Source organism: Grampus griseus, assembly GCF_964374135.1.
Source record: "Grampus griseus genome assembly, chromosome: 2".
Lineage (NCBI taxonomy): Eukaryota > Metazoa > Chordata > Mammalia > Artiodactyla > Delphinidae > Grampus > Grampus griseus.
The window spans coordinates 76,088,223-76,101,662 of NC_139018.1; the positions used below are offsets into that span (position 1 = coordinate 76,088,223).

The 13,440-nt window shown below is 49.1% G+C and overlaps 2 protein-coding genes across 2 annotated transcripts; one reads left to right on the forward strand and one right to left on the reverse strand.

Annotated features, from left to right (window-relative positions):
- Positions 1–382: 382 nt before the first annotated feature.
- Positions 383–853, reverse strand: LOC309819194 (ribonuclease 7-like; the record flags this gene model as incomplete). Its single annotated transcript, XM_082649346.1, has 1 exon — positions 383–853. The coding sequence occupies one exon, from the start codon at positions 851–853 to the stop codon at positions 383–385; it is 471 nt and encodes a 156-aa protein (XP_082505472.1).
- A 10,903-nt stretch (positions 854–11,756) lies between these two features.
- Positions 11,757–12,226, forward strand: RNASE13 (ribonuclease A family member 13 (inactive); the record flags this gene model as incomplete). Its single annotated transcript, XM_082647062.1, has 1 exon — positions 11,757–12,226. One exon carries the CDS (start codon positions 11,757–11,759, stop codon positions 12,216–12,218), a length of 462 nt encoding a protein of 153 aa, XP_082503188.1. The 3' UTR covers positions 12,219–12,226.
- Between the last annotated feature and the right edge of the window lie 1,214 nt (positions 12,227–13,440).

Sequence of the window (13,440 nt, forward strand, 5' to 3'; positions counted from 1 at the left end):
GCTGGGGAAGAGGCCTAATTTAGAAATAGGAGTGGCTCTCGCCATAAATCCCCTACACTCCTTTTCCATTTCTTTCCTCCTCTCGTCATGCTGCCGTGAGAAGATGGGGTAGGGGAAAGATGTAGGAGGCACAGACCAAGGAACCCACACCCCTAAGCTAATGAAAAAACAGCAATGAAAAGTTGAGAGATCGCCATCTCTTCTGGAGTTTAGCCTACTCATGTATCACCTCAACTCCCCACAGTCCCACCCTCTCAGAGGAGCCTGAGCTAGGAAGGGCCCCAAGAGATGTCAGAAGAGAACCTTCTGGGCTGAGGAGGAGTGGTCCAGAGGCCTGCAGAGGGATTTAAGGAGCGGCCCAAGCACGCGGCTGGCTGGAAACCTAAAGGACATCGTCCAGGTGGACAGGAACCAGCTTGAATTTCCTAGAGTCCCCTTTCTGGGGAGGGTCACAGGCCACGATGTAAGGAGCATTCAGTTGCTTCTCCTTGTACCTGCAGTCTGGGTACCTCCCTGAGGTGAGGTTACACATGGTCAGGGATACAGGCTTCTGGCTCCGGTGGCAGTTTTTACGGCCTCTCTTGCAGGTTATGTTGGGCGTCTGACAAGTGGCGGCCACACCGGAGAAGGATTCATGCACGAAGGTGTTGAGGTCTTTGCAGCGATTGGAGTACTTGTTGATGTTTTGCATCGCCGTGTTGCATCTCTGAGGCCTGGGCTGCACGTGCTGAGTTTCAAACCACCGAGCTGAGGTCATGTTTCCGGGCTTGGCACCGACTGGGTCGTCGGCCATCCACAGGCCCAGCAGCAGGAACAGCAGCAGAGGGCAGAATCCTGCTCTGGCTGGTACCATCTCTCTTAGGGGGAACAGTCAGAAAGGAGGGCTGGGGTCTCTGGGCACAGAGGAGGTGGAAATTAGCCTTGCTAAACCTGCTCCTTCTAGCTAATCACCATCTCCCTCCCCTGCTGTCTCCTTCCTCCCTCACCCTGTGTCTTTCCCCTCCCTTCCCCTCCCTGTGCCCCAAACCACTAAGACCCCACCCCCTAACCCTAGGGCTCCATCCCCCTCACCCTGAATCCCTATCCTCCTTCATTCTGTCCCTCATGCCTCCCACTCCTTGCTCTATCTCCTCTCCCTCAGGTCCATCCCTCTGTGTCCCCATGTCCCTATGTCCTTATTCCTTTCTCTGTGTCTCACGCCCTCCATGACCCCATCCCCATCTCCTCCATAGCCCCATTTTGTGCCTCCAACCCTCAGTATCTCTCTCCTCTCTCCCCTGTGTGTATACTCACCCCCTCCACATTGAGTCCCTCCTTTGTCCACCTTGTCACTCACCTGAGTATACAGTTCTCTGGCCAGAACCCATCCCTTCCCTGTCCTCTCTCCTCACTCACGTCCCGCCACAGGACTTACCTCCTCCCCAAATCCTCGTGTTGTGGCTTCTGCTCACCGGGACGCACCTGCCTTCCGCTGGGCCTCAGATCTCTGAGGGCCTCTTCTCACCACCGAACTCCTTAAGAGCTGGCCTGGCTTGTGGTGCTTCTGTTTGGGGGCAGGCTGGGGAGTAGCCGTGGATCAGGAAATGAATCAGGTTCATGCCTCTTCACTTACGTGTCCCAAGTAAGTGGATATCTGTGGAGCTGGTACATCTGCCTAAACATCTTCAGCAGTGAGGATGCCTGAAGCCTGAATCCTCACACTCAAAGGCTAGACCTGGTCCCTAGCCACATGGTTCTAATGACTAGTAATGCACCTGACTCAGGTGTCAACCCCGAATGAGAGCTGTCATTTATCATCTCCTATATACACCTCTGGTTCTGATTCTGGGAAGAGCCAATCACTGTGGTGGTAAGGATTGCTTTTTCTGATCCGAGATAAAGATGGAATAGCCTAGAAAGTTACTTCCTGTCATCAGGACTTACTGCTGAGCTTTTGGAGGAGATGGAGGAGACAGGGAAGTGGACCAATCACCAGAGTCACAAGGCGCAGCACCATCCCACCTCAGCTATTCTACAATGATTCATCCCTCTGGGTCCCTCCCGTTCCAGGGTCAAGCAAGGTCATCTGGCTTTACCTGGAGATGGCGCCCAACACCTGTCACCCTTCACTCTTTCCCTTACTACTTTATTAAAATTTGCAACGCTTAGTGTCCTAATTTGAAAATGCTATTGGTGGTGGTGTGCTGTACAGCCAGCCTAGACCTTCCTCTACTGTGTATTCCCCGTTCCTTGTGGCAGTTACAGTTGTGTGGAGAGCTTGGGTCCGCGCTGCTCCGGCGGCTCCAGTGAGCTTGGCATGGGAGACTCAGAAGAACTGAGACACTGAGGAAGAGAAGCATCACTATCTGTGGATGGGAAGGCCTGGAAAACTGAGATGAACAGTGTTCTTGTTTTCAGGTTTCACCTGTAAGTAGTAGGTGATCTCAGAATAGTGGTTTCAGGTTCATTCACGTAGTCAATATTTATTGAGCATCTACTATGGGCCAAGGTGCTTGGGATATATCAGTGAATAAAAGATACAAAAATCCCTACCTTTGGAATCCTTACATTTCATTGGAGGAAAGGCAGTAAAAAATACACCATTGCTAAGGAAAAAAGAACAAATGGAGATTGGTAGGCAGTGATTTTTATTTTTATTTATTTTTCATTGGAGTATAGTTGCTTTATGCTATTGTGTTCGTTTCTACTGTACAGCAAAGTGAACCAGCTATACTTATACATATAACCCCTCTTTTTTGGATTTCCTTCCCATTTAGGTCACCACAGAGCAGTGAGTAGAGTTCCCTGTGCTATACAGTCAGTTCTCATTAGTCATCTATGTTATACATAGTAGTGTATATATGTCAATCCCAGTCTCCAATTCATCCCACCCCTCCCTTCCTCCCTTGGTATCCATACATTTGTTCTCTACATCTGTGTCTCTATTTCTGCTTTGCAGATAGTTTCATCTATATCATTTTTCTAGATTCCACATATATGCATTCATATACAATATTTGTTTTTCTCTTTCTGACTTACTTCATTCTGTATGACAGTCTCTAGATCCATCCATGTCTTTGCAAATGGCACAATTTTGTTCCTTTTTATGGCTGGGTAATATTCTATTGTACACGTGTACCACATCATCTTTATCCATTCCTCTGTTGATGGACATTTAGGTTGCTTCCATGTCCTGACTATTGTAAATAGTGCTGCAATGAACATTAGGGTGCATGTATCTTTTTGAATTATGGTTTTCTCCGGGTATATGCCCAGGAGTTGGATTGTTGGATCATACGGTAATTCTATTTTTAGTTTTTTAAGGAACCTCCATACTGTTCTCCATGGTGGCTATATCAATTTACATTCCCACCAACAGTGTAAGAGGGTTCCCTTTTGTCCACACCTTCTCCAGAATTTACTGTTTGTGATTTTTTGATGATGGCCATTCTGACCAGTGTGAGGTGATACCTCATTGTAGTTTTGATTTGCATCTCTCTAATAATTAGTGATGTTGAGCATCTTTTCATGTGTTTGTTGGCCATCTGTATGTCTTCTTTGGAGAAATGTCTATTTAGGTCTTCCTCCCAGTTTTTGATTGGGTTGTTTGTTATTTTGATATTGAGCTGCATGAGCTGTTTGTATATTTTGGAGATTAGTCCCTTGTCAGTTGCTTCATTTGCAAATATTTTCTCCCATTCTGAGGATTTTTTCGTCTTGTTTACGGTTTCCTTTGCTGTGCAAAAGCTTTTAAGTTTCATTAGGCCCCATTTGTTTATTTTTGTTTTTATTTTCATTACTCTAGGAGGTGGTAGAAAAGATCTTGCTGCGATTTATGTCAAAGAGTGTTCAGGCAGTGATTTTTAAATAGGGTCATTAAAGTAGGTGACTCTGGGACACAGATTTCAAGGTGAGAGTGAACTTACGCTTGTCTGGGGAAGAATGCTCCAAGCATAGAAGACAGCACTGTAAAGGCCCTAAAGCAGATGGATGCCTGGGGAGTTGGAGGGACAGTAAGGAGTCCAGTGTGGCTGGAGCGGATGAGTGATGGGGTCGGAGAGGGACCAGAGGCCAGATCATGGGAAGCCTCAGAGACCATTAGGAGTTTTGCTGTGCACACAGTGGGGAGCCCTAGGAGGGTTCTAAGCAGAGGAATAAAGGGAGTTCCCTGGTGGTCTAGTGGTTAAGATTCCCGGTTTTCACTGCCATGGCCCAGGTTCAATCCCTGGTTGGGGAACTGGGATCCTGCAAGATCCCACAAGCCATGCGGCATGGCCCAAAAAAAAAAAAAAAAAAGAGGAGGAGTAAAAGCTTTATCTGTTTAAAAATACCCTGGCTGTGGGACTTCCCTCGTGGCGCAGTAGTTGAGAGTCCGCCTGCCAATGCAGGGGACACGGGTTTGAGCCCTGGTCTGGGAAGATCCCACATGCTGCGGAGCAACTAAGCCCGTGAACCACAACTACTGAGTCTGCGCTCTACAGCCCACGAGCCACAACTACTGAGCCCACGTGCCACAACTACTGAAGCCCGCACGCCTAGAGCCCGCTCTCCACAACTAGAGAAAGCCCACGCGCAGCCACGAAGACCCAACGCAGCCAAAAAAAAAAAAAAAAAAAATCTCCTGGCTGTTGCATGGATGTGACTGCAGAGAGGCCCACGCAAACCATATGGGTCATACAGTTTGTGTTCCGGTCCAGAAGTTAGGATTTTGAGTCAGGAAGATGCGTGTTTGTTTTGAGGTCAGGGGACATCATTTTAGCAGATAGAGAGCATAGCTGTGGGTCAGGATGAAGTATCTTTGGAATAAAAAATGGTGTTGGAGGGAGAAGCACCACTAGGTGGCAACAGAGAAGCAGGAGCCAGTGCACACAGGCCTCTTGCTCCTCCGGTTCCCGCTCTGTGAGGCCTTGGCTGGGGAGCGCATTCACTGCTTTGTTCAGGTGCCTGAATCTTTGTAGTTGGAACTTCTGGGTAGAGAATTATGCCTCTGCTGCTGTAGAAATGCAAATGTTTGGAGATAAAATCCATGGTTTAAAGCAGACTGTGGACAGAATGTGGATCAGGCCAGCCCTGGACTGGAGGCTGGGGTGAGAGGAGTGGGTGGGAGGCCAGGACCTCATTTGGATTCCTCGCCTGCCCGGACTCCTCCTCACTTCTCATTATTCTAGGGTGAGATGTTTCCAAACCATGGCTTGAACTGCCCTCTGCTCTTGTATTTTCCCGTCATTATAATTATCCCAGTTTGCCCTTTAACTTCATCATGCGGGGTTCTCCAGAAGGCTTCCTTAGTGCTCTGTGAAAGTCAACACAGCCATGCTGTCCCAGTTCAAAGGGAAGAGGGAGTAAAGGGTTAGGTTTGCGTGTGAAAACTGAAAAGTCGAAACTACTATTTGCACAGTTCAAGCTGAAACCCTTATTTCACCTCCATTATTTGGATAAGGCAGGTGATTTTGTTTATTTTTTCGCTGAAACTATCCAGCTTCCAAGACCCACTTCACTTTGCACTCGGTAGGATAATTTTGCCATGTTTCCTTCGCTACATTCATAGGGCGAGAGGAAAGGATGGAGGAAGGGGAACAGGGTTAGGGAGAACAAAAGGAGTCAGGCATCAGGCCAAGGACTGGGCAGGGAGTCTGGCAGAAGAGAGAAGAGAAAAATTAAAGAAGGGAGAGCAGAAGACAAAATGGTGGGAGACAGGCTTCCCTGGTGGCGCAGTGGTTGCCAATGCAGGGAACACGGGTTCGTGCCCCGGTCCGGGAAGTTTCCACATGCCGCGGAGTGGCTGGGCCCGTGAGCCATGGCCGCTGGGCCTGTGCGTCCGGAGCCTGTGCTCTGCAACAGGAGAGGCCACAACAGTGAGAGGCCCACGTACCGAAAAAAAAAAAAAAAAAAAAAAAATGGTGGGAGAGAAGATGGGGGAAGAAAGCCCCTCACATGGCAGCCTCTATCCAGGGATGTGAGGTAGCTCCCCAGCCTCCTTCTCCTTCTAGCGGCATAGTCACTGCTCTTGGCCTAACCTCTCCCCAGGCTGCTGCTGCTGCTGCTGCTGCTGCTGCTGCTGCTGCTGCTGTGTGTGTGTGTGTGTGTGTGTGTGTGTGTGTGTGTGTGTGTGTGTGTGTTTAAAGTTGTTCGGGTGGGTGTTGTGAAAATGCCAATAGTGCCAGGTGGACCTCTGCCTGTCTTCCCCACAGGACCACAGCTGCTACTTCCTCTAGCCTGCATTGGGAGGGGGTGAGGGGGGCTGGAAGAGACGAGGGCCAAGCCTGGATTGGTGCCCACCCTTCAGAGCCCAGCCTCTCTCTCTTCCGGAGTTCCACACAGCCTCTGGATACCGACGGAAAGCCCGTGAGAGTTTCCCTCCAAGCAGGAGCAGATCCAAGTTCTGTTATCCTGATTGTGTTGCTCCCAGGATAAATAAAGGTAGTGGACTCATTTTTGTAGACGGGGAAAGTGAAAAAAACAGCAAGTCGGGGTCAGATGTGGGATTCACTTTGGGTCTTTGAATTCTCATGACCTTTCCTGGAACAGCTGTGGATCTGGAGGAAGCAGCAGGGACAGAAAGCTGGAATCTTTGGCTCCCAGACCAATGCCTTTAAACAAGCCAGGATGTAGCAGTGGGGGACCTGGTCTGGGATTGAGAGGCCTTACCAGGTCACTCTGTCTCATAAGCCATTGCCAGTTCCTCATTTATCTCTAGAATAAAATATAAATTCCTTAGCCTGATATTCAAGGTCTGCCGTAATCTGGCAAACCCATCTTTCTAACTTTATCTCTGACTTTTCTCCCACTGATTGCCTCAACCCCAGCCAGGCTGGTTTTCTCTCTTTCCTCAAACATACCTTTCATAATTCTCTTTATCTCCACTTAACTCAACTGTTCCTTGAGATGTATCCCGAGGTCCCAGGTGACTCCCTCTCTCCCCAGAAAACTTTCTCTGACCCTCCTAATTCAGAGGGATCTCTCTCACCTCTAAATTCCTACAACATTTACTGTCTTCAAGTTGTATAATTTTCTGCCTTGAATCATTGGTTATTTCTTCATATATATGTATTGCTTTCCTCCCGTTTAGACTGTCAATTCCCAGAAGACAAGGACTATCTGTTATACTACTTCTGTACCTCCCACAGGATGTAGCATAGTGCCTTGCATATAAGGGACCCTAAATGATTCAAATTCTACGTTAGAAGGCATTCATTCTGCCCTTGAATGATCCCAGTCCCAGTTGAGGAACTAACAAAGCACCTCCTGAAATTTAACCCTGGGGTGGAGGTGAACCTATGACAAGAAGGTTGAAATGGCTGAAGCAATCCTTTGGGTTCAAGGACAACCCAGGACACAGTTTGCTATTTGAACAATGTGAGTTGGACAGGGCAAAAGTGATGCCACTGAGATTGTAGTGGGCTCACTTGGGGCAAAATCTTGGGGCACCCCCTCAATCATAGGGAATCATCCCTGCACTTGTCACTCTAGCCAGTGGTTCTAGAAATCCTACCATTGGGGAGGGGAGGAGGGAAAGAGTGTGTAGATGGCTATACGCAGAAAGTCACTTCTACGGGAAAAATAACAAAAAGTTGTTTCAGTGATGAACTATCAATAATCCTCTGCTGGTAGAAGCACCAGCACCATCACAAGCAAAGTCTAACAAAAATACTTCTAAGTCTTGGATATTTACCAATTCTTTTCAATATATAAAGTATAAATAAGTCTGCTTTTGCTAGGAAATCTGATTCTCTCATTAGACCAGAATTTCTCAACCTCAGCACAATCGACATTTTTGTCTGGATACTTCTTTGCTGTGGGAGCCGTCTTGCGCAATGTAGGATGTTTAGTAGCATCTCTGGCCTCTACCCACTAGATGCCAGTAGCACCTCCCAGTTGTGACAACCAAAAAAAACGTCTCCAGACGTGATCCAATTGCTCCCCGTTGAGAACCACTGAATTAGACATATGACCTCAAGCAAGCTACCATCCCTCTCTAAAACTTAGTTTCTTCATCTCTAGGATGGTTCTTGCATATGTAAAGTCCAGTATAATGGGGTAACAATTCCACAAATCTCAGCCTTTGTCAGAATGGATGAAGCAATCCTATGGATCAGCTCCTCTGGGATAGGATTTTAAAGACCAGACCAGTAGGACTGTAGGTGGGAACCTGAAGGCCATCGCACACTCAGCACTTTTCCTGGTCCCGTGCTCATGCCTTTGTAACATACGTTCATACGTGTGTTGTTCCTACTGAATTGTAAATTTAATCTGTACTGGAACTGTCTTATTTACCCTTCTATTTTCCCCAACATTTGTCATAGTGTTTTCAGATAGTATTCAACAATTTAAAGTATTTAAAAGTAATCAACGTGGGGCATGACTAATAGAAAGCTTGGTGAAGATGAATTTAAGTCAGGTGTTAAAGAGGGCTCTAGATTGGCAGAGTGGGGATGTGGGGAGGTCACTTGGCTCATTTGGGGAATATAAGACTTTACAGGGCTTCCCTCGTGGCACAGTGGTTAAGAATCCGCTTGCCAATGCAGGGGACATGGGTTTGAGCCCTGGTCTGGGAAGATCCCACATGCCGTGGAGCAACTAAGCCCGTGAACCACAACTACTGAGCCTGTGCTCTAGAGCACATGAGCCACAACTACTGAGCCCACGTGCCACAACTACTGAAGCCCGCACGCCTAGAGCTCGTGCTCTGCAATAAGAGAAGCCACTGCAATGAGAAGCCTGCACACTGCAAGGAAGGGTAGTCCACACTCGCCACAACTAGAGAAAGCCCGTGCACAGCAACAAAGACCCAACGCAGCCAAAAATAAATAAATAAATAAAAAAAGAAGGCATTTGCAGATGTTAAGTGAGTTGGAGAAAAAAGTGAGTTGTTATAAGACCTAGGAGACCATATCCAGTTTTCCATTTATATATTGTTTAACGGCTAAAAGTCACCTCCATATTGACCATCTCATTTTATTCTTGCAGCCTCATGAGGTAAGGAAGGCTTCCATTTTATAGAAGAGGAAACGGAAGCTCAGTAGGTTATCTGAGATCAAGTCCTAAACTCTTTCCTCTACTATGTCTGTAGTAACTGTGTGCAGAGGTGAGCGGTGGTGGGTGGGTAGGAATGAAGAAAGAAGACCAAGAGGGATGAAAAGCCCGTTTCTCTTCCAAGGGAAGCTGCAGCCTTGAGCAAATAAGGAAGAGGTGGCACACTCTGAGCCTGGGGCCACAAAGTGCTAGCAGCTTCCTCACACCAAAGACTTGAGTCAGCCGGGCTCTGGCAACACCCTGCATGGATTCCCACTGGGTGTTGGCTGATACACCAGCCTGAAGGACACAGATGAGCCACCTGCCTGTGTGGGCTTTATCCTCCCTTACTTGGCTGTGCACACTTCCCTGGGGAGGTGCTCCGAGCAGACGCTTCTTAAACAGGACGTCCGGCATGAGCTGGCCCAGCGGAACTGACGGGGGTGAGAGCGGGAGGAGAGAGCAGCATGCTGGGTAGAGGAGATAACGTGAGCGGGAGGTGGGGTGGGCACCGCTGGGGGAAGCAGGCAGAGATGGAGATGCAATTGGAGACATGGTGGCGGCCAGGTCATGGAGGTCTTCTGTCCTATGAGGTGTAGAGTCCTCCTGGAGTTGGAGAGTGTGGTGTCCAGGAGAGGGGAAAGCCTGAGCAGGGGAAGAAATAGGAATGGAAGAGACTGGTTCGGGAAAAGTTTTAGTTAAGATTGTCAGGGCTGGGACTTCGCTGGTGGTCCAGTGGTTAAGACTCCGTGCTCCCAATGCAGCGGGCCTGGGTTCAATCCCTGGTCAGGGAACTAGATCCCGCAAGCCACAACTAAGAGCCGCATGCCACAACGAAGATCGCCTACGCCGCAACTAAGAGCTGGAGCAGCTAAACAAATAAATAAATATTTTTAAAGAATTAATTTAAAAAATAAAAAGATCGTCAGAGCTGCGTGACTGATGGACTCATGCTCGGATTGAGTACTCACCGTGTGCCAGGCCCTGGGCTAAGAGCTCTTGATATGCATCTTAACGAATCCTAAGACTGCCACGAGGTACAGAATATTATCTGCATTAACTGATGAAGAAACTGAAGCTTATACCGGTTTAGTGAACTTAGACTGATGGTGTACAGCCTGGAAGCAGTAGAGCCAGGATGCAATTCCTGGTCTGTTTTACTCAGAAGCTTTGCTCTGAGCCACCATGCGGTACCGCCTCCAAACAGGTGGGATTAAGGAGAGGGCGGGGTCGAGGACCACTCTCAGATTTCTTGCCTAAGTAACTGAGGAAAGGGACAAGGCAGGAGGGAAAGCGAGTTGGGGAAGGATGGGTTCAGTTTTGGACTCTGCTTTGTGATGTCAGAAAGAGCAAGTTTAAGGGGGCTGTGAACGAGGAACACCCGCGCGACTCTCTCACGCGCCCCCCACCCTTCCTGAACTACACACTGACCTTGGGACACTCAGTGTTCTCTGTTTTGACTCTCTTCTCCCGCTCTTCAGGGAGAGAGTGGTAAGCTGTCCTAAGCCCACAACCTGGACAACAGGTGCGTGGAGGCAAGGCTGAGACGCCTGTGGGCATCAAGGACTGTGGCTGGCAGGCTCTGGGGAGCCAGCTCTTTGGTTCTGATGAAGGGGCAGGTGTTGATGAAAAAGAGTTAGGAGCCTGGCCCTTTTTTCCAACATGACAAACTACAGCAAGATCTGCTGGACACAGGCGGTGCACACCCCCTCAAGTCCAGGCTGTGTTGTCTAATCCCACCTGACAAGTTTGAGGCTTTGGGGTCGGCATGCATAGGTTTCCAGGAGTGCTGTGACTCTGAGAGGGCCTGAGGTTATAGGTGAGAGTGTCAGTGTGATCACGATTGGAGTGAAGTTGATGGTGTGGGGGGGTCCACACTGAGGTCTTTGATTCTCAGCCCAGCACTCAGGCGGGAGGCCCTTGCGTACCTGGCCTCCGGGGATCTAGTGAGTGGGATGAGAGAGTGGAAGACCCTCTGTTCTCTGAGGGTCAGGAATAAGCAGCACTTTGTTCCTCAGGAACATGACGGTGCTTTCCTTGTCGCCTTTCCACAGGATCATGGCCTGTGAACCAGAGAAGACATCAAAGGAAACCCAAGAACTTCGGGACTTCTTGCAAGGAGGCTGGAACTAAGTGTTCTGATGACACCAGAGAGGAGGAGACCAGAAAGCAATGTCTCTTTCCTCCCCCCCATCCACCCCCGTCAGCACAGGGGCTCCTCAAACCCAGGGGACACTCCTTCGTCTCAGACTGGTCTTCATCCAGAAACCTTTCTAGCCTCTTCTTACCTTTGGGCTGTACTTGGCCTCAGGAAGGAAGAATCCCACCCCTGCCCTGCTGTCCTCCAGCTCCTGTCCTTCCACTTCAGTCAGAGAAGTGTAGCTGAGCCTGTCCCTTCTGGAATTGCTGCATTTTTACCAGAAGGATTAACTGGGCCAGGGATAAACGGGAAGCGTCTCTCACCCAAGGACCAGTTGGACCTCGTATTTCGTAAGTGTTACAGCTCCCGGACTGGGTGAGGCTGAGACCCTAAAGTAGACCAAGCTAGAGGTGGCTGACCAGATGGGTGACCTTGGGCAAATGTCTCCTCTCTCTGAGGCATGAAGACTTGGGCCGGATGATCTCTGAAGGACAGTCCGGCTTTGAGGGCATAGGGGAAGGCACATGGGGGAGACTGGGGGCACACTGGAAGCTCTGGGAAGGGGCGGAGAGCCACTCGAGACCCACCTCTGCTTCCAACCACCTTAACTCTGCCAGCAGGAAGAATGGCACCCCGTGTGGTCCAGCTCCTGTTCCTCCGGCTTGTTCTAGAGCCAGCTTTGGTCGAAAACATCCAGCTACAGCTCGCTATCAAGAACTTCCGTACCTTACATATCGACTATCCCAAGGTTAACTACGCAAAGCGTTTCCGGGGCTACTGTAGTGGTCTGATGTCCTATGTACGGGGCAGACAACAAAGCTGGTATTGCCCGAAGATCCATTATGTCTTACATGCCCCGTGGACAGCCATCAAGAAGTTCTGCAAGTACAGTGAGAGCTTCTGTGAGAATTACAATGAATATTGTACAGTCGCCCAGGACTCCTTCCCCCTCACAATCTGCTCCCTGAGCTCCAAGCAGCCACCCACCAGCTGCCACTACACCAGCACCCTAACCGACCAAAGGCTCTATCTGCTCTGCTCCCAAAAGTATGATGCTGAACCGATAGATATCATGGGCCTCTACTAGGGATGGGACGTGTTAAGTCTGAACTAGCCCCCCCTACTTCCGCTACAGACCAGCCTGTCCCCACTCCTGAAGCTCTGATCCCTGGTACAAGGCTTCCTTCCTGGCTTCAGATGTAGGCAGGATCCCCTCCCAAGAGACCAGGGAGATTGGAAATATGTCCAGAGCTTTGGTCACCATGCAAATTTGTACTGTCTTCTAGGCTCTTTCTAACTTGTTTATCTCCCCCCATCACTCCTGCCACCACCCTCCCTCTCTCACAGACAGTTTCACCCACCCAAGAAGCTGACTGTGTCCAGTTGGCAGTGACAGTCCATCTACTGGGCCAGATCCTGTATCGTGGCTGGAGGCCAGAGCCTCAGCTCACACCATGGTACCAGTTCCGAGTCTCAAATCCCCTTCCCTGCCACCCTTCCCTTCTCAGTCTTCCCCATTTCCCTTATGATTCCCTCTACTCCCTCACCCACATGGTAGGTATCTCCAGCTATAGGAACCTCCCTGAGCGTCTTAGAGTCATATTAGCTTCATTTCTCCAGGCCACGCTCCCTCCCCCGAGCTCTCAGTCTGTTCCTCTCTATGGAATCACTGATTTCCTTTTCATGTAACCTGTCCTTTCTGTCCTCCTTCCACCACGGAGCCCATTGCAGTCTCTGCCCTACACATCCAACCTCTTTAGTCACCCTTTATTCTTCTCTGACCTCTTTTCCTTCCATCCGTCTCAGCTTGGTTCACTGGATTTCCAAATTATCTTCTCTGACCTATTCCCCCCAGATTCCTGCATCCTTTTATTTCCCAACCTCCTCCTAACATCCCCCAAACTCCAGAATCTGCCTCTGACAAGGCAGGGGTGAAGTGGGCCCAGCTGTAGTCACAGAAGGATTTAAAACCATATCTGAATTATGTAAGATATAACCATTGGATGAAACTGGGTGAAGGGTACATGGGACCTGTCTGTACTTTTTGCATCTGCCTGTGAATCACTGCAAAATAAAAAGATAAAAAAACACATCTGAATTAGTTCTGATTTCATTCCTTTTTCCTCAGTGCACCAGAACTCCTACTCTCAGAGTCCTGGAGGCCACCCACCTCTGGCCATCTTCCTGGGCTACCCTTGGCAGTCAGTAGGATCTTCCATTCCATGTCTACCATGATGGAGGTGGGGTGGGGTAAAACTCACTTCCAGGCTGGGTGTTGAAAATGGATTCTCCCTCCCCATCAGCTCTAG